The following is a 17,625-nucleotide window of genomic DNA, read 5'->3' as shown; positions in this document are numbered from 1 at the left end:
CAGCGTCCGGATCGCCACGTGTCAGATACTCGGCTTCTCACGTGGCCAGTCTGTATCACAAAGACTTCGGCGCAAGCTATGATCAAAGTTTATTCTTCTGATGATTTGCCTGAGTCAAAGAAGACGTGGAGAAACTATAGAGATTAAAATCACACACTCCCAAGTGTCACCAACTTGGCATTTGATAAAGAATGGTTTTTCTGTGGGCCTATGAACTGAGCTGTAAGCCAGGAAAACGTAGCGAAGCAAAGAAAGTAAACATCATCGTCCAAGCATAGGCGTTTGGAGTGCACGTCTTTGATCGTGGTGGTCGGTGCTTTGATCGATCTTAGGGTACAAAGTTTGCAGTGTGAAGTACAAGATCTCCAAATGTTTCCTCGCGAGGACCAATGCTTTAGAGAGAGGATATTTTGATCGGATTCGAGGGAGCCATGATTCCACTCATTATAGGACTGCTGGTATGGATGTTCTTGGGCGGTCAAATTGCCCAGTCTAGGGAATTGCTGCCAGGGGATTCGACTGGAATCAGGCTTAGAATCGTCCACCGATCGTCGGAAGAGTCTCCACACTGGAAGCCGGAGTACCGCGATCGGATCCAGCTGCTAGACGAGCTCATGGCGATGGATCGAGGGAGAATTGCGGCGTTTGGGAGAGTTCTCCAAGAAGCCGCGCAGAAGAATTCGACCAATTCGACGCTCCCACGAGAATCCCTTGCCACGATCCAGGATTTTCAAGGAGAAGATCCCGCGCTCTTCTCGCGTCTCGTCTCTGGGAGCTCGATTGGATCCGGGCAGTACTTCGTGGAGCTCCGGGTCGGCACTCCAGCGAAGAAATTCCCTCTGATCGTCGATACCGGCAGCGATCTCACATGGATCCAGTGCAATCCCCCCAACACCACCGCGAATTCATCGTCTCCCCCTGCTCCATGGTATGACAAATCGTCCTCTTCTTCCTACAGAGAAATCCCTTGCACGGACGACGAATGTCAGTTCCTCCCAGCTCCAATTGGATCCAGCTGCTCGATCACGAGCCCCAGTCCTTGCGACTACACCTATGGATACAGCGATCAGTCCCGGACGACGGGAATCCTGGCCTACGAGACGATCTCCATGAAATCGCGCAAGAGATCCGGCAAAAGAGCTGGCAATCACAAAACCAGGAGGATCCGGATAAAGAATGTGGCGCTTGGATGCAGCCGCGAGAGCGTGGGCGCGAGCTTCTTGGGCGCTTCCGGTGTTCTTGGATTAGGGCAGGGGCCCATCTCCCTGGCCACGCAAACGCGCCACACCGCACTCGGTGGAATATTCTCCTATTGTCTGGTGGACTACCTTCGTGGCTCAAACGCCAGCAGCTTTCTTGTCATGGGCCGTACGCACTGGCGCAAACTGGCCCATACGCCAATAGTACGGAACCCGGCCGCCCAAAGCTTCTACTACGTCAACGTGACGGGCGTGGCCGTGGATGGGAAGCCAGTGGACGGCATCGCGAGCAGCGACTGGGGAATCGACGGTGATGGGAACAAGGGGACTATCTTTGATTCTGGGACAACTTTGAGCTACTTGAGAGAGCCGGCCTACTCCAAAGTTTTGGGAGCTCTAAATGCATCGATCTATCTCCCCAGGGCCCAGGAAATCCCGGAAGGATTCGAGCTGTGCTACAATGTGACGAGGATGGAGAAGGGGATGCCAAAGTTGGGAGTGGAGTTCCAGGGTGGTGCTGTGATGGAGCTGCCTTGGAATAACTACATGGTGCTTGTGGCAGAGAATGTCCAATGCGTGGCCCTCCAAAAGGTGACGACTACAAATGGATCAAACATTCTCGGGAATTTGCTCCAGCAGGATCATCATATAGAGTATGATCTTGCAAAAGCTAGGATTGGGTTCAAGTGGTCGCCTTGTCATTAATATACTTTGATTGCATTTATCAGTAAAGTACATTAGAGCTTTTGATGATATGAAAACAAGTTAAAGCTTTTGTAAAAAGAATAAAATTAACATGACTACAAAATACTTTATGCAAGTTAATCACAATCAGAATTATCATAGAGTATAATTTAATATTCTAAGATATAAATATTAGTATTAAACTCTCTCTCTCTCTCACATGTCCCCACCAGGTTGCACTCTCTCTCTCTCATGTCCCCACCAGGTTGCAAGTCTACGCCATTTTCCCACAACAACAGCGTCATGGCATGTTGTAGCTCTAAATGGTTTCCCATCAGGCTGCAAGATTACACCATCTTCCCACAGCAAGAGTGTCATGGTGTGTTGTAGCTCCAAAAGTGAAAATGTTGCATTAATTAATCTAAACAATTTTCTTCAAATAACTTAATAAGGGATATAGTTCAATCCATTAATTAAAGTATTAATTATAATTATGCTAACTTTAAACTTTACTACTTGGAATGATGTGAAATTGGAGTCTGCATTTCACTTTAAAGGCATAGTTAATTGATGGGCTTAAGTTTTATTTGATGTAGTGCCATTAATTATTGTTCCCTTTTGTCTATCTAGTTTCACAAATTTATTTATATGATATTGGATAGTCCAGATTATTTATATTAAACATAAGGATTATAAATACCAAGCTTAACAATATATTTATGTTTTTTGTTTGCTTAAGTAGTAGTGGAGGGACTAAGATGGTAGTGAATATACCTAGAATATGCTTGAATATTCTACCATCTAACGGTTGTTATTCATTTAGATTAATCTTCTATTTATAATTTATAAACTTTCTTAAACCTTTTCTAGTATATTCTTTTTTAGTTTATCATCTAATGGTTGATATGCAATAAAATTAATCTTGTGTTTATAAATTACAACATGTTTATAATTATAAACTTTATTTGATCAATTAGGCTAATAAGTAATAATAACACTACTATTAAGCAAACCAAGCATTGCTACATGTAACACGTAGCAATTTATTTAAATTAGGTTTAATAAAAAAATATGTAGATCTGAGATTGATAGCTTATTTTATTTAGTATTTCAATCTTAAGAGAATTATTACTTTATGAATTAGCTAGATTTAATAATGTTTTCCTATTTTAAATCTGACCATGCTTTCACCTATTTTTCTTTTTTATTTATATAGTCCAAAAAAGTGCAAGGAGGTTAACAAGGGATTATTAAGTAGAAAAATTTCTCCCATAATTTATTTGGTCTTAATACCTCCTAATACTACCTAATTTACATTCATTTATTGATTAAAACAGTATTTAAAATTGAAAATTAGAGGTATAAAAGTGATAAGAAAATCATTGTATTATGGTTTAATGTCTCCAACTAAATAAATTGTAGCATATTTAAATTTGGAGTTGACACTATGAAATAAGGGTTTAGTATACATTTAAATCTTTTATAAGCATTATATTCAAAATGGTGTCAAAAGAAGTTTGACATAATTGCAATATACCAGTGGCCTAACACAAGGAGGTGGGTATCTCATTGACTAAAGTAATATAAAAGTTAGATTTCAACCGAATAACATAGCCTAATGGGAGTTAAAAAAATATCTCATATGCTTCCAACCAATATTCTTACTATACATTTAAAGTCTTTTATATCCCCTTTTCATATATAAGAACTTGTTTTAAACTTTCATTCTAGTCCCAAGAGTTAGTCTTAAAGATAAGCCTAAAAACTTACTAAATTTAGAATAATGCTCAAGATACCTTTTATATTTTATAGATGTTTTTCTAGACACTTTCCATAAATAGCACATAAGACTAAAGTGGCACATAGAACATGATAGCTAATAGATATAGTAAATTATTATATAACAATATTGAAGGACTAAACTTAATATGTGGAGCTTCTTGCCAAACCAATGCAAAATAGAGCAAAAGAAAACTAAAAGCTAGGTTAAGTATAATCAACAAGAAACACATAAGAGTTCTTATTTTATTTTTATCTAGCTATAATATAGATGCTAAATACTTGAAAAAATGGAACTAGTAATATCGATCTCTTGCCATCATAGTAGTAAAGAGATTGTCTGAAAGGACTAGCCAACAAATATATTTTGATATTTAAAGTCACATTCACAACACAAATGACCCAAAAACATATAATAAAAATATAAAGAAAAGCCTAAAACCAAACTCTTAGTTTTTCTGAACTATCTCTAAGTAGCCCAATAAAATCCTAAAATATTTTTGAATTATCCAATTCTTGACCTCTAATCATTGCCAAGTCTAACCCAAAAGATAAAAGCAAGAGTTGCACCTCTCTATGATCAATACACTTCTACTATAAAAGCCTAAATCTGCAAGAGAGATTAAGAGATCACCTACTGTGGCTGTGGATCATTGTCAAGCTCAAAGACTGAGATATTGTTCTAGGTTGAGTGTTAGAGTGAGGAGACAGCCCAAATAGATCAGAACAGAAGGCTTCCCATATTAATATAAAAAAACTGCCATGCCCTCTTAATAATGACAAGATCATCACACTAATGCCTATATTCATTTCCAATGTCCAAAACATCCACAAAATTCATTGTGGCTGGTATTACTATAATACTTAATGGCTAATTTATAGCCATAAATTCATAGAATTATTACCAATCTAAATAGTCTGTATATATACCATATAGAATTAGGCTAATCCGGATTGCCATATCAACACAATATACATAGACCATCAATTAATTGTCTAAAGCCTCTCTTTTGCCATTCTCTTATCAAAGGGACTTGGCATGATATTGTTTGTTGATTTATTATCATTGATTTCCTTGTATGTTTAGGCACAAGCTAGCCAAGGGTTTTCTCAAGATCAAACAATGCCCGAAACACATTTGTGGAGTTTAATATTTATTGTTTTGATATTACATCATTAGATTAAAGGTGGACCCTAAAAGGGTTTCAGTTAGTGGAGAAATCCAAGTAAGCAGGCGGGGAAATGGAAGAAATCCAGGATGTCTCGGCGTCGCTCACTGGCGTGCTCAGGCAAGACCAGCTCCTCTTCTCCGGCGATCACTGGGATTCTGTAACTCAAGGATTAGCACAATCTGCGAGGAGGACACTAACGTCTTGACTCCAATCTTCTTCCAGGACAGTCGGGCAAAAGATTTATTAGATTTTGTAAACAGTCATCGCTCACTTGCTCGCAAAGCGAACCCGAATAAACTCCTTGAGCTTCTCGACTTGCGGCAGCGCCGCTTTGGCCGAGGGATGCTCGGACGCGGCCGCCAAGAGCTTGTGGAAACGCGGGCATTTCGCGGGCTTCAAGCCCATCACTTGCTCAACTCCTGGGATCCACACCGCATAGGGTGCCAGCAGCACATCCAAGAACGACATACTCGCGCCACCAAAGAAGGGGCCCTCTTCCTCACTACCCAGCTCCGCCAGAGCTCCCTCGATAAGCAAACAGTTTTGGTTGAACTCCTCGTTCACGGCCGCGTCACCGTTACTACGCAAGAATCGTATCAAGGAGTCGAAAAGCTGTGTGATCGATAAGCAAGAAGAGTATAAAACCCGTAGCAGCAGATTTCTAGTAAGAGAATCCATACCTTTTTGTCGATGAAATCGCTCCAGAAGCGGTGCTGTGCGCGGAGGAATGCGTCCTGAGGCAAGAGTGGGCTAGTTTCGGGCCAGACCTCGTCGATGTAGTGGACAATGATGGCCGATTCCAGGATGGGCTTGCCCTTGTGGATGAGAACGGGGACCTTCTTGTGAACTGGATTGGATTCGAGCAGGATCTTGCTCTTGTTGCCAAGGTCTTGGGGGATATCTTCGTGCTCGATGCCTTTGAGCACTAGTGCAAGCTTGACTCGCATGGTAAAGACGCTGGGCCAAGCGCTGAGCAGTGTCACCTCTTGATCGCGAGAAGCCATGGCTGGAAAATTGACAGGGAAAGTTGGAAATGCGAATGGAATGAGGTTTGATTGAATGAAGGGTCGCGTATTATAATATAAAGAGCGTGTTTAAGGTGGCTCCTACGTGAATTTCCGAGAAGGCAGAGGAGAAGGCTGAAGGTAACAGGCTTAAACTTTAAAAAATCGATTGATTTTGACTTTGGTCCTTCCATGAGCCTGAGCCCTGCTGGTGGCAATCGTCTCATCCAGAAATTCTTGAAACACTTTATTGGCCTTTATTTTTGCTTGTTTTTTGCAGTAACTTGTGATCTCGAATACGAGAGCCTCCTGTTAAGAGTATCAGCCCAAAGTCATCAAAATAAACCCAGCATGATCCTGTTCTTGAGGAAAAAATACCCCAGTAATTATCTCACTATCTGTGAAAGTATTTCTTGCTATTCTCTTTTTTACCTCACAGTATGGAAGCACTCTGGATATTTGCCTATGCTCTTATTGAAATTCCTGACCTGTGGTGAGTTTTAATGCTTGCTCAAACTTAGAAATTCTAAACATTTTGTTCTTTTGTAATAAACATCTTTTTATATCTTATTATATGCTAAAGCAAATGTACTCTCTATGGCGTGCAATTCGTAAGTAAGCTAAAAGCGAGTTACAAACAAAGATGACCATCCCTGGCTCCTCCTCGTTGATGTTCTTGACGAGCTTGTTTAGAGGTCCCGTTGCCTTTTGGACGACAGGCGTGTCCTTGCAAAGAGCAAAGACCCTGGTTATCACCGAGGCAGCTTCTCCTTGCTTTTGAGTAGAGTCATGAGCGTGTCGAAGGCCTCGTATCCAGCAGCTCCTTCCTTGCCCATGTCTTGTTCCGTAACTAGAGCGAGCAAGCAGCCAGTACGTGCTTCTTTGAAGATAACTCCCCGACAAGCAGGGCCATGAGCTGGCTCAACGTATCAGTGTCCTGTTGTCTCACGAGCTTAGTTATCTCTTGTCTTTCCGGGCTAGCATTCTTGAGCAGCCACAAAAGTGCTGGCTCCACTCGGATATCTTTCACTGTGAGAGCAAAGGTTGCCAAGAAAAATCTTCTTGATCTGGCATAAAACCGAATGGTATCACACCTCTTGAGCACCTGGGACTTCACATACATGTCGATGAGAGCATTCCCCACGTAGACATTGCAAAGGATAGGATCTGTTCTCATCCCAGTCTCGGCTTGACGATGAACTTCGCTGCCTCGTTGCAGCGAAACAAACTTTCACCATCCTCCCATCAATTCTTCGGCAGCTGAGAGAGTGGAGCATGGAGCGCAGTGGCAAAAGTTCATGCGTTTGCTCCACAGCACTGTTGCATCGATCGAAAGAGAACCTCGGCCTTGCCATTGTCTCTCACCGAGTACTTCCAAAAACTTCTATCTGAATCGTGTGACTCTCCGTCACTGCTCTGCGTTCAACTGTGCATAAAGCTGATTATCCCGTCAGCATCTGCCCCATTCATGGCCCATTCCCAACCCCCCAAAGATGCGAGTGCATATTCTAGAACCCTGCTCAAAGTATTTCCAAGCCACGTGTTTTTGTTTGTTTTTGTTTGTCTTCAGTTGTCTTCGTTTTAATTTGTTTTAATTCGTTTGTCTTCGTTTTTAGCTTGCTTTACAAATTGCACACTCTAAATTTCATTTCCTCATAATCTTATAAAGTTCTTTATCCTAATGAAGCATCTTTGAATATTTTTTTTATATTTAGTCCAGTTGCTAATAGAAATATACATATATAAATATATAGATACATACAAATACATATGACTAGTTAAAAAGGTTTTTAGTTTTATGACTATTTATCCTTTTTTGTTAGAAGTCACAATGACAATTTTTAGCTTGATTATGACATTTAGGTTTTTCTTAAATCTGGAAATGAAAAGTGGGATATTTTTAGGATCTGGATGCCCAAATTTGAAAATCACTTTCTTAATCTATTGATTTGCATTCTGACCTTCAAAATAACACCCACTTTTTGCCCAACACTCCTATCCAAGAAAAATGTTTACATCCACTCACTTTCCTGAGGATAAAAAATGCTCAAATCTAGAGCTACTTTGCTGCTGGGTGGAGAAAGGAGAGGAGCTTCATCTCCATCCCCTCAGTCAAAAGGCAAGGATCAAGGACTTTGTCCAGTAAGTGCGCGCTCAACAAAAACCATTCAAAGAAAAGTCCTTTTAGTTAAGCAGATTTGGTTGCAAATTCAATGAATCGATGGCAGCTGCAATTCCGACTGGTGAATGCCTAGAAGCCCTAGAATTGAGAAACCCCAGAAATGGGGCACTGCCCGAAATTCGTTCTCATTGCAGCTCTAGCTCAAGGGGGAAAAAAGAACTTCTGAGGTATGCATGCGATGATGGACGTGTCTGTTCCAGCTCCCAAGTGCAGAGGAAAGAAGAACACAACCCAGAAGAACTTCTAGAGGTATGCATTTTTCTCGGAGTAAATTCATGATCAAAATACAAACACAACATCCTTCACCTTGGGGATTATTATAGATTGTGCTCCATATCAGGAGCAAGCACCCCTATATCCAGTGCAATTTGCTGGTAAGTTGCAGTCGCTATAGCAGACTCTATCCCTACACACGCCATTACACACAACAGAAGTGTATGTGCACACTTGTGGACAGACTGCAAAAACAACAACCAAGAGCAGTGATTGAGAGGATGAATCCAGAGAGAGATTTACCTTGCTTGAGTGTTCTAAACGCTACCGCCTGCTCAGGCAACATACCTGAAACCATCCACAGAAAGCTGTCAATGAAACGGGAAAAGAAAAGATTCATCAACAATAACTACCCTGAGAAACAGTGAGGAGCAGCAAGATGATCAGGCCTGTTGCTTCCATTGCTTACACGACATTGCCCCTTGTAGCCCCAGTGAGACTTTATACATGCTCAGTCAAATAGAAATCAAGCTGATGATATCAAATAGAACTCAAACTCTTGCACAAGAATTTCAACAAAATCCTGCTAACAACCAAACCAAACTTGTCAAAGTTACAAAAGATTGACTGCTCATTTGTACATTAGTCGCCTGACTATTTCTTTCCTTCACAATTCAAGCATTTAGGAGATTTAAAAATTCAGAAACTATACAAAACTTTGCTGATCCAAGCTTGCTTCTTCCTCTATAAGCTAAAAAAAAAAAAAACAGAAAAGAATCTAAAGAAACACTAGAATTTCACCTGGAATACATTTGAAAATATTTAGAACGTATCAATCCTTATTAGGGCTTGCTCGAGCGCGGAGTGGGATTTCCATGGTGGTGACGACGCCGAAGCACTCGGCCATGGGATGCGCGTCCACGCCCGGCGCCAAGCTCCACTGGAATCGATGCAGCAGATTCGCGAGGGCGAGCTGGACAGTGATCAATCCCAGCGCCATGCCAGGGCAGCCGCGCCGCCCCGATCCAAACGGGAGGAGCTCGAAATTCTTGCCGTGGACGTCAATGCTGGATCCCAGGAACCGCTCCGGGAGGAAATCGTCGGGGGATTTCCACAGGGCAGGGTCTCGGCCGATGGCATAGACATTGACGAAGAGGCGCGTGCCCTTGGCGATGGCGAGGCCCGCGACGGTGGTGTCTTGGGTGGATTGGTGGGGGATGAGGAGCGGCGCTGGCGGATGGAGGCGGAAGGTCTCCTTGATCACTGCATGGAGGTATGGTAGATCTTTTAGCTCGTGTTCTTGGATGATTTCCTGGCGGGCATTGCCGAATTTCGCGCGTAATTCTTCCTGTGCTTTCTCCAGGGCTCTGGGATTGTTTAGCAACTCCGCCATTGCCCATTGGATCGTGGTAATGGAGGTGTCTGTTCCAGCTCCCAAGAGATTCTAGACGAGAACAAACACAACATGTAAGAACTTCCAAGGTATGGATTCTTTCTTTGTTCTTCTTTAGAGTACCTGGATGAGTGCCTTAATGTTTCTAGCTTGATTGTTTGGATCTGGAGAGTCTAGAGACAAGAGTGTGTCGACGAAATCTCCATCTCCATCGTGAGCTTGAGTTTGTTCTCTGCTTTGCCTCGCAAGGACGTGCTGATCGACCACTTTTTGCGGGAACTCGTCCTGGATCTTGTGCAGGGCTTTCATCTTGGCGACGCTCGAGTCGAACCACTTGAGAAACGGGATGTAGTCGCCGATGTGGAACTCCCCGAGAAGAATGGTTCCTTGCTCTTGCATATGGATGAAGTCTCTGGTGGCCGCGAGCTCCTCCATCGTCTCTCCGGATCCAAAGTAAGCCTTGTTCATCACCATCCGGGTGATGACGTTGAACGTAAACTCCGTCAGCAGATCTAGCAGCAAGAAAGGTTCGCTCGTCTCCACAACTTTTGCGATCTTCGCTAACAATCTCTGTAGCTCTTCCAGCCTTGCCTGCTGCGATGAGGCGAGGCGACGGTCCGTCAGGAGCTCCACGACGCACAGCTTCCTCATGCTCCTCCAGTGCTCGCCGTATGGAGCAAAAACCATGTCCTTGGAGTCATAGAGGATGTACTTCGTGGTAAGCAACGTCGGCCTCGACGCAAAGGTGAGATCCTGGTTTCTTAGAAACTCTCTCGCCATCTCGGGGCTTGACGCGATCACCACAGGTACCGAGCCAAGCCGGAGCTGGACGAGGGGGCCATACTTTCGAGCGATCGCGAGGAGAGAATGGTGAGGGAGCTTTCCCAAGAGGTAAAGATGGCCGATGATCGGCAGTGGAGTGGGGAGTGATGGCGATTGCGATGCTACTCTCAGGTAGAACACGCTCGAGAAGACAACCAAGATCAAGAGAATTGCAAAACCAACTAAGAACTCCATGCTCTCCAACGAGGTGAGCATTCTTCTCCATTAAAGTTCCATTGTGGTACTCACTCTTTGTGCCATAGAGTTTGTTCCTCCTGGTATAAGGGGCCTTGCGAATCTCATGGTATGCTTACTTGCGAATCTCATTCTATTCGTTATTCTTCAAGGAAATGCTCTTGATCATGGCTAAGCTTCTATAATAATGATATAATAATGAAGTGGCAAACTGATCTACCCAATGGCAGCCGTCAAATGGGAAGTAACTGTTAAAGGCTTATTTTCTTAATTACGTTTTAGTGAATAATTACACTAATGTTTGCTCAGGTGGTCAACTGCCTAAACTAGAGAAGAAGGTGGTATGACGTGGGTCACATGTACCAGCATAACATTTAACCTTTTGCAATGGAGACTTATCATTTGGATCTGATAATTTCCTCTAATTCCTTTTAACAAATTTCATAATTTTCTTTGAGGAAACACATTTGTGGAATTTAATATTTATTGTTTTGATATTATTCTAATTTAATTTTCAATTTAACAAAATTATAACAATCAAAACAGTGTTTACTAACTAAGTAGACCATAACCAGTCATTAGATTAAAGGTGAACCCTAAAAGGGTTTCAGTTAAGTAAGCATTTAGGATCCCCCTCTTCTCTCCTCGCTAGAGGATTAAGTGGAAGAAATCCAGGATCGCTCACTGGCGTGCTCAGGCAAGACCAGCTCCTCTTCTCCGGCGATCACTGGGATTCTGTAACTCAAGGGTTAGCACAATCTGCGAGGAGGACACTAACGTCTTGACTCCAATCTTCTTCCAGGACAGTCGGGCAAGAGATTTATTAGATTTTGTAAACAATCATCGCTCACTTGCTCTCAAAGTGAACCCGAATAAACTTCTTGAGCCTCTCGACTTGCGGCAGCGCCACTTTGGCCGAGGGGTGCTCGGACGCGGCCGCCAAGAGCTTGTGGAAACGCGGGCATTTCGCGGGCTTCAAGCCCATCACTTGCTCAACTCCTGGGATCCACACCGCATAGGGTGCCAGCAGCACATCCAAGAACGACATGCTCGCGCCACCAAAGAAGGGGCCCTCTTCCTCACTGCCCAGCTCCGCCAGAGCTCCCTCGATAAGCAAACAGTTTTGGTTGAACTCCTCGTTCACGGCCGCGTCACCGTTACTACGCAAGAATCGTATCCAGGAGTCGAAAAGCTGTGTGATCGATAAGCAGGAAGAGTATAAAACCCGTAGCAGCAGATTTCTAGTAAGAGAATCCATACCTTTTTGTCGATGAAATCGCTCCAGAAGCGGTGCTGTGCGCGGAGGAATGCGTCCTGAGGCAAGAGTGGGCTTGTTTCGGGCCAGACCTCGTCGATGTAGTGGACAATGATGGCCGATTCCAGGATGGGCTTGCCCTTGTGGATGAGAACGGGGACCTTCTTGTGAACTGGATTGGATTCGAGCAGGATCTTGCTCTTGTTGCCAAGGTCTTGGGGGAGATCTTCGTGCTCGATGCCTTTGAGCGCTAGTGCAAGCTTGACTCGCATGGAAAAGGGGCTGGGCCAAGCGCTGAGCAGTGTCACCTCTTGATCGCGAGAAGCCATGGCTGGAAAATTGACAAGGAAAGTTGGAAATGCGAATGGAATGAGGTTTGATTGAATGAAGGGTCGCGTTTTATAATATAAAGAGCGTGTTTAAGGTGGCTCCTACGTGAATTTCCGAGAAGGCAGAGGAGAAGGCTGAAGGTAACAGGCTTAAACTTTAAAAAATCGATTTGATTTTAACTCTGGTCCTTCCATGAGCCTGAAGCTTAGCCCATTCTTCAGGGTGATCGTATCCAACAACAAAGCTCAAGCCTAGGCATTGACAATTGTCTCATGGCACGTCCAGAAATTCTTGGAACACTTTATTGGCTTTTTATTATTGCTTGTTTTTTGCAGTAACTTATGATCTCTCCTGGAATTTGGTGGAGCCTCCTGTTAAGAGTATCAAGAGGTCAGGCATTATAACTTGCAAAATCATGAGTATGGTCCACCCAATGTTGCCCAAAGTCATCATTAAACTGAACATGATCTGTTCTTGAGGAAATAATTTACTGCAAATGCTTGGTTTGCTTAAGAGTACTGTTATTTTTATTTATTAATTTAATGAATCAAAATGGTAATTTATAATTATAAACATGCTCATAATTTATAAACACAAAATTAATTTTATTGAATATCAACCATTAGATGGTAAAGCAAAGCATTTCAGTCGTTGCACATACACAATTTTTGGAGGATCAGTCTACTGAATGTCATGCCGAAACTCATAAACTTATAGTACAACTTGCTACAACCCTAATACGATCCTTTCCATTGAGCAAGGAGCCCCTTAGATAAACTACATATTATAAGATAGGGAAAACAAATTAAATCAAGTCCTCAATTTTGTACTTCACATATGGCAATGATGAAAGTTGTAGCATCATTGTTGTCCCACTTATACACGGCCCACGTGTTTAGTAGACTTTGCTCAGACAAGTGGAAAAATGCTTATCAAATATTGATCCCACAACTTAGCATCGGTAGCCCACGGCAATTGTGAAGGTAAACCCAACTTCGTTGATAGTATTGGATTATGACCATATAGGAGTTTATATCGTGAAACAATAATAGAACTCTGCACTCTTGTAACATACGCATACCGAAGAGATTGTAAATAACATCTCAATCCAAATGCTGAAAGTTCATGTACTTTGCAATTATCTTTTTGAAGGTTCGAAAGAGCCGTTCCACTAAACTGTCTAATTGTGGATAATAAACACTTGTGAAAGTGTGGCATATCCCCAACTAAGATGTCAAAACTTGAAATGCCTCAGCCATAAATACGGTACTATTATTTGAAAGAACCTGCTTTGGACAGAATTGCTGGAACACCACTTGATTGAAGAGGAAGTATCTAATATTAGTTGTAGATGTGTTAACAAGAGCAAATAGTCAGAAACAATAATGACATACTCATTGTCAGCAGTTGATCATGGAAAAGGTCCCATCAAATTAAATGCCATCAACTTAAACGGACGAGAAATTGCAATTGACTCCAACTATCCTTCTGCAGCACCAAGGGGAGTATTACAAGCTGAACACTAAACACAGCTATGCATATATCAAATAACATCACGTCACATCTCTAGCCAATAGAAAGACCTATATGTAAGCAATTAAATTTTCCATTCTACTTTAGCCATTTAACCACTTGTGAAACATAAATCCTTGAGCCCCAAAGTAGAGCCAAAAGGGTGCCATATGATAGTGGCCAAAGTGAAAGCTAAATAAGTATAACACGTTTAGATTAAAAGTTTTGACTTGAAAAGTCAAGAGCGAGATTAGAACTCTCAATGGAGTGCTCAAGAAACGAGCAAGAAGCAAGCAAAAAGTGAGTCTCTAGAAAAGGGACACAAAAGGACTAACACATGACTCGAGATATACCTAAGTTGGAGTCCAAGATGGACCTGAGATGGAGTCTGAAATGGAGTCCGAGATGGACCCAAGATGGAGTCCGAGATGGACCCAAGATGGAGTCCGAGATGGACCCGAGATGGAGTCCAAGATGGACCGAGATGAAGTCTGAGATGGACCTGAGATGGAGTTCAAGATCAAGACTGAGACCGAGACCGAGACCAAGATTGAGATTGAGACCAAATCTGAGACCAAGTCTGAGACCCAGTCGAAGTGCTAAGGCGTGGTAGAAAGTGCAAAACTACCTCTTAGTCAGGAGGAAAATAACTAAAAGGAATGTATAAGGCCAAAAATAAGTAATAAAGAGATAGAATTATAGAAATCGAAGAGCATAGTCAAGGGTGGTTATACAAGTTGGGAGTGGAAAATCAAGCGGGTGCTGGAATGTGTTGCTATTGGCAACCATGATGCCATAGAAAGTCTAAAATATGGAATTAATCATGTTAGACCATATAACAATGAGAAGGCTTGCCAAAGGAAAGGCTTTAGCAAGTTAAGGGACAAAGCCTCTTTAATGTTCCCGAAGACAACTCTAGGTAAGTTAGCACCTAGAAAGATAAGTGTAAATGGTTCATCAGAATGCACAAAAATAAAGTGGCACAACAGAAGTATAGTCTTTAAGTTTACTATAAGGCAAGGCTATTAAAGTTGGGGAATTAGTTCCCGAGTGTTCAAAGGTATGGCTTTGAACAAAAGTCAATAGTTGAAGACTTACACGCTTATGCATAAAACCTTGTTATGTTTGTTGGGTGATTTACTATGAGATTGGCAAGTTAGGGGAATAAAGACCTTAATTGAAAGTGTTGATTTCAAAAGGGGTGGCCTATAATGCCAAGTATGGAAGAGTCCATTCATGATCACTGATCTATCAAGTGAAAGGATTTAGCAATTCGAAGGAATTAAGTTCTTAAGTTGTGATTTATAGCGTGCTTTGGGTATAAGTTGGTGCATCGGCGTAGGGAGTCATGATAGGATCTTGGGTGATGCCATCTATAGATGCATATATAAAGGTTGGTTCGAGTCTCAACGATTTAGTGTTTGGGTTCGAATCCTAACTCACTAGAGCATAGTGATGGTTTAGAATATGAGAACAATCATTTTTCAATGGTCATAGACTCTAAGTAAGGAGGTTGGCTTCGGTGCACTGCCAAGTGGGGGATTCCCCGGAGTTGTGATACACAATTAAATTGATGTAAGTGACTAAAGTTTCCATTATACTTTAGTCACTTAACCACACTTCCGGCCACTTGGAGGAGTCTCACTCACAGCCTCCATAAGTCTTATTCCAAACTTGGGGCTTGCTAGCCCCAAGAATGGCATCCCTACCACTCAACCTTTTCACTTGGTCCAAGTGCTCTACGTGTCCAATCCCATGACCGACACTCAAAGGTACCACTGACATATCAGTTTGTTATGCTAAAGCCATGCCTATTCACCTTTGTCACACCGGTGATCCAACACTTATATCATAGTCTCGTCTCTCAAAGACTTGGCCATCCATCTATGAGTGATCATCACAGATCCACTCCTTAGCATCTTTAGAATGCCCACAGACATGGGGAACCGCCTTCCCCAATATCTGTCAGGAATCCCCCAATTCTTGCCACATTCCTGACTCTCGCCGGATTCCTGACCTGCAGACCACATTCCTGACTCTCGAGACACTTCCCTATTCCTTGACTCTCGAGACACTTCCCGATTCCTGAGTCTCGAGCCACATTCCTGATGATGATGTGGCGCCTCCTCGACCTCAGCTATATTTAGGCCGTCCTCGATCCAAGAGTGGTGGAGCTTCATCAACCTATAGTATATATAGGTTAGCTTTGTTCCATTTCTCCACAATCTAAATCAACGCCAGTCTAAGGCTTCTTCTTTGTTTCCACTAGCTTTTCTCTTTGTCTTTTTGCATTTTCCAGTCTTGATCTTGTTAGGGGTCTTGACAGTTTGATTCAGATTGTGTTTTTTCGTTTTTTGATTTAGCTCGTTTTGATTGTTTGATTACCTTTGCCTTTTTTTCCCCCTTTTTTCTTTCTTCTTGCCAATGGAGTCTCCAAGCCATCCTGATTTCTTTGCTGAAGTCCTTGCAAAAATCCAGTCTGAGAATACCGAGCTGAAGGCGACCCTTCTTCGCATGCAGCAGGAGCTTGCTTCACTTTCGGCTCAAGGATCCAGCAAAGTTCCTGAACCGAAGGTGAGCTTCCCGGCGAAATTTTCAGGCAAGCGTTCGGAGCTTCGCGGATTCCTGAACCAGATGGAGTTGATCTTCGCACTTCAACATCGGCGGTACCTTACTCCCGAGTCTCAAATCGGCGCAATTGGGACGTTGCTCGAAGATGCAGCTTTGTCATGGTTTTCTCCTCTTCTAGAGAAGAGCATGAAAGGGGTCGTGGTTCCAGAGTTGATGGATCTTTAATTGTTCAAAGAGAAGCTCGAAGCATGTTTTGGCGAGACGAATCGGGTTCGGGCTGCTACCACAAAGATGAGACGTCTCTCTCAGGGGTCTCGTCCTGCCTCGATCTATGCCGCAGAGTTCCAACTCCTTGCTTTGGACACTCAGTGGGATGAGCGGGCCCTGATTGACCAATTTCGTTTCGGCCTCAACAACGATGTCAAGGATTTGTTGCTCACCATGGAGGATCCCAAGGACCTGTCGGATGCCATCAACAAAGCTGTTCGATGTGACAATCGTCTCTTTGAACGTCGTCAGGAAAGTCGCCGCGCCGCTATTTTTCCGTCCCAGACTCAGGAATCCCAGCTTGAGTCTTTGGGGCATACTCCTGAACCTACTGCTCCGGTTCCGATGGATATTTCTGGTACTCCCCGACTCATTAGAGGGAAGTTGAGTCCTGCTGAGAAGCAACGTTGAATATCTCATAATCTTTGCCTCTATTGTGCTGATCCTAATCACAAAGCAGCTGTATGTCCCAAGAAGCCTCCTCGACTGCTCGAGTTCACTCTGCCTCAAAGTCCACCTCTATTGCAGTCGGGAAACGACCCTGTCCAAACAGAGTAGGAGCTGTCTGTTTGGACTCCCTGAATAAAAATCACTTTTCTTCTTTATCAAGCTCCTCACCACCTTTCATCAAAGCCACCACCAATTCCCGCAACTTCCGCGTCCCATGTCTCCTTTCTTTCACCGGACAATCAGGACTCAAGGCTCTGGCGTTACTGGACTCGGGTGCAACTTCCTGCTTCATGGATACGGACTTTGCTGCCCGACATCACGTTCCTCTTTCTCCTACCATACGGGATTTGAGGGTTGAAGGCATCGGCGGGCATTTTGTGTCTCCATCTTCTGGACTTAGGGAAACGTTGCCCGTTCGAGTACACATCGGGTCCACCGTCACCGATATCGCCTTCAACATCATCAACAGCAAGTCCTCCTCTGTGGTGCTCGGTCTTCCTTGGTTCCAACTACATCAGCCTCAGATTTGTTGGAAGGAATTACAGCTCATCTCTCCCACGGCTTCCCCTGCTGTTCATCGAGTCCGAATCAGGAAAA

At 43.1% G+C, this 17,625-nt stretch overlaps 4 protein-coding genes and 1 long non-coding RNA gene across 5 annotated transcripts; 1 reads left to right on the top strand and 4 right to left on the bottom strand.

The window, feature by feature from the left end:
• Window positions 1-286: 286 nt before the first annotated feature.
• On the top strand, window positions 287-1,931 carry LOC9647176 (aspartic proteinase nepenthesin-2). Its single transcript, XM_002962752.2, has one exon. The coding sequence runs from the start codon at window positions 432-434 to the stop codon at window positions 1,902-1,904; it is 1,473 nt and encodes a 490-aa protein (XP_002962798.2). The 5' UTR covers window positions 287-431; the 3' UTR covers window positions 1,905-1,931.
• A 3,104-nt stretch (window positions 1,932-5,035) lies between these two features.
• On the bottom strand, window positions 5,036-5,881 carry LOC9647175 (probable glutathione S-transferase). Its single transcript, XM_002962324.2, has 2 exons — window positions 5,515-5,881; window positions 5,036-5,446 (listed from the first exon to the last, which is right to left on the bottom strand). Exons 1-2 carry the CDS (start codon window positions 5,836-5,838, stop codon window positions 5,102-5,104), a joined length of 669 nt encoding a protein of 222 aa, XP_002962370.1. The 5' UTR covers window positions 5,839-5,881; the 3' UTR covers window positions 5,036-5,101.
• Window positions 5,882-8,264: 2,383 nt separating this feature from the next.
• Window positions 8,265-8,748, bottom strand: LOC112341726. The gene is made up of 3 exons (XR_002990659.1): window positions 8,647-8,748; window positions 8,537-8,581; window positions 8,265-8,478 (listed from the first exon to the last, which is right to left on the bottom strand). It is a non-coding gene; the product is annotated as an uncharacterized LOC112341726 (long non-coding RNA).
• Window positions 8,749-9,065: 317 nt separating this feature from the next.
• Window positions 9,066-10,650, bottom strand: LOC9647174 (cytochrome P450 71A1). Its single transcript, XM_002962323.2, has 2 exons — window positions 9,750-10,650; window positions 9,066-9,677 (listed from the first exon to the last, which is right to left on the bottom strand). Exons 1-2 carry the CDS (start codon window positions 10,641-10,643, stop codon window positions 9,066-9,068), a joined length of 1,506 nt encoding a protein of 501 aa, XP_002962369.1. The 5' UTR covers window positions 10,644-10,650.
• Window positions 10,651-11,436: 786 nt separating this feature from the next.
• LOC9647173 (probable glutathione S-transferase) lies at window positions 11,437-12,273 on the bottom strand. Its single transcript, XM_002962322.2, has 2 exons — window positions 11,904-12,273; window positions 11,437-11,835 (listed from the first exon to the last, which is right to left on the bottom strand). The coding sequence occupies exons 1-2, from the start codon at window positions 12,225-12,227 to the stop codon at window positions 11,491-11,493; spliced, it is 669 nt and encodes a 222-aa protein (XP_002962368.1). The 5' UTR covers window positions 12,228-12,273; the 3' UTR covers window positions 11,437-11,490.
• Between the last annotated feature and the right edge of the window lie 5,352 nt (window positions 12,274-17,625).

Source organism: Selaginella moellendorffii, unplaced genomic scaffold (genome assembly GCF_000143415.4).
Source record: "Selaginella moellendorffii unplaced genomic scaffold, v1.0 SELMOscaffold_2, whole genome shotgun sequence".
In the NCBI taxonomy this organism is placed as follows: Eukaryota; Viridiplantae; Streptophyta; class Lycopodiopsida; order Selaginellales; family Selaginellaceae; genus Selaginella; species Selaginella moellendorffii.
The sequence above is the reverse complement of the archived record's forward strand: the minus strand, read 5'-3'. Positions and strand labels throughout refer to the sequence as shown.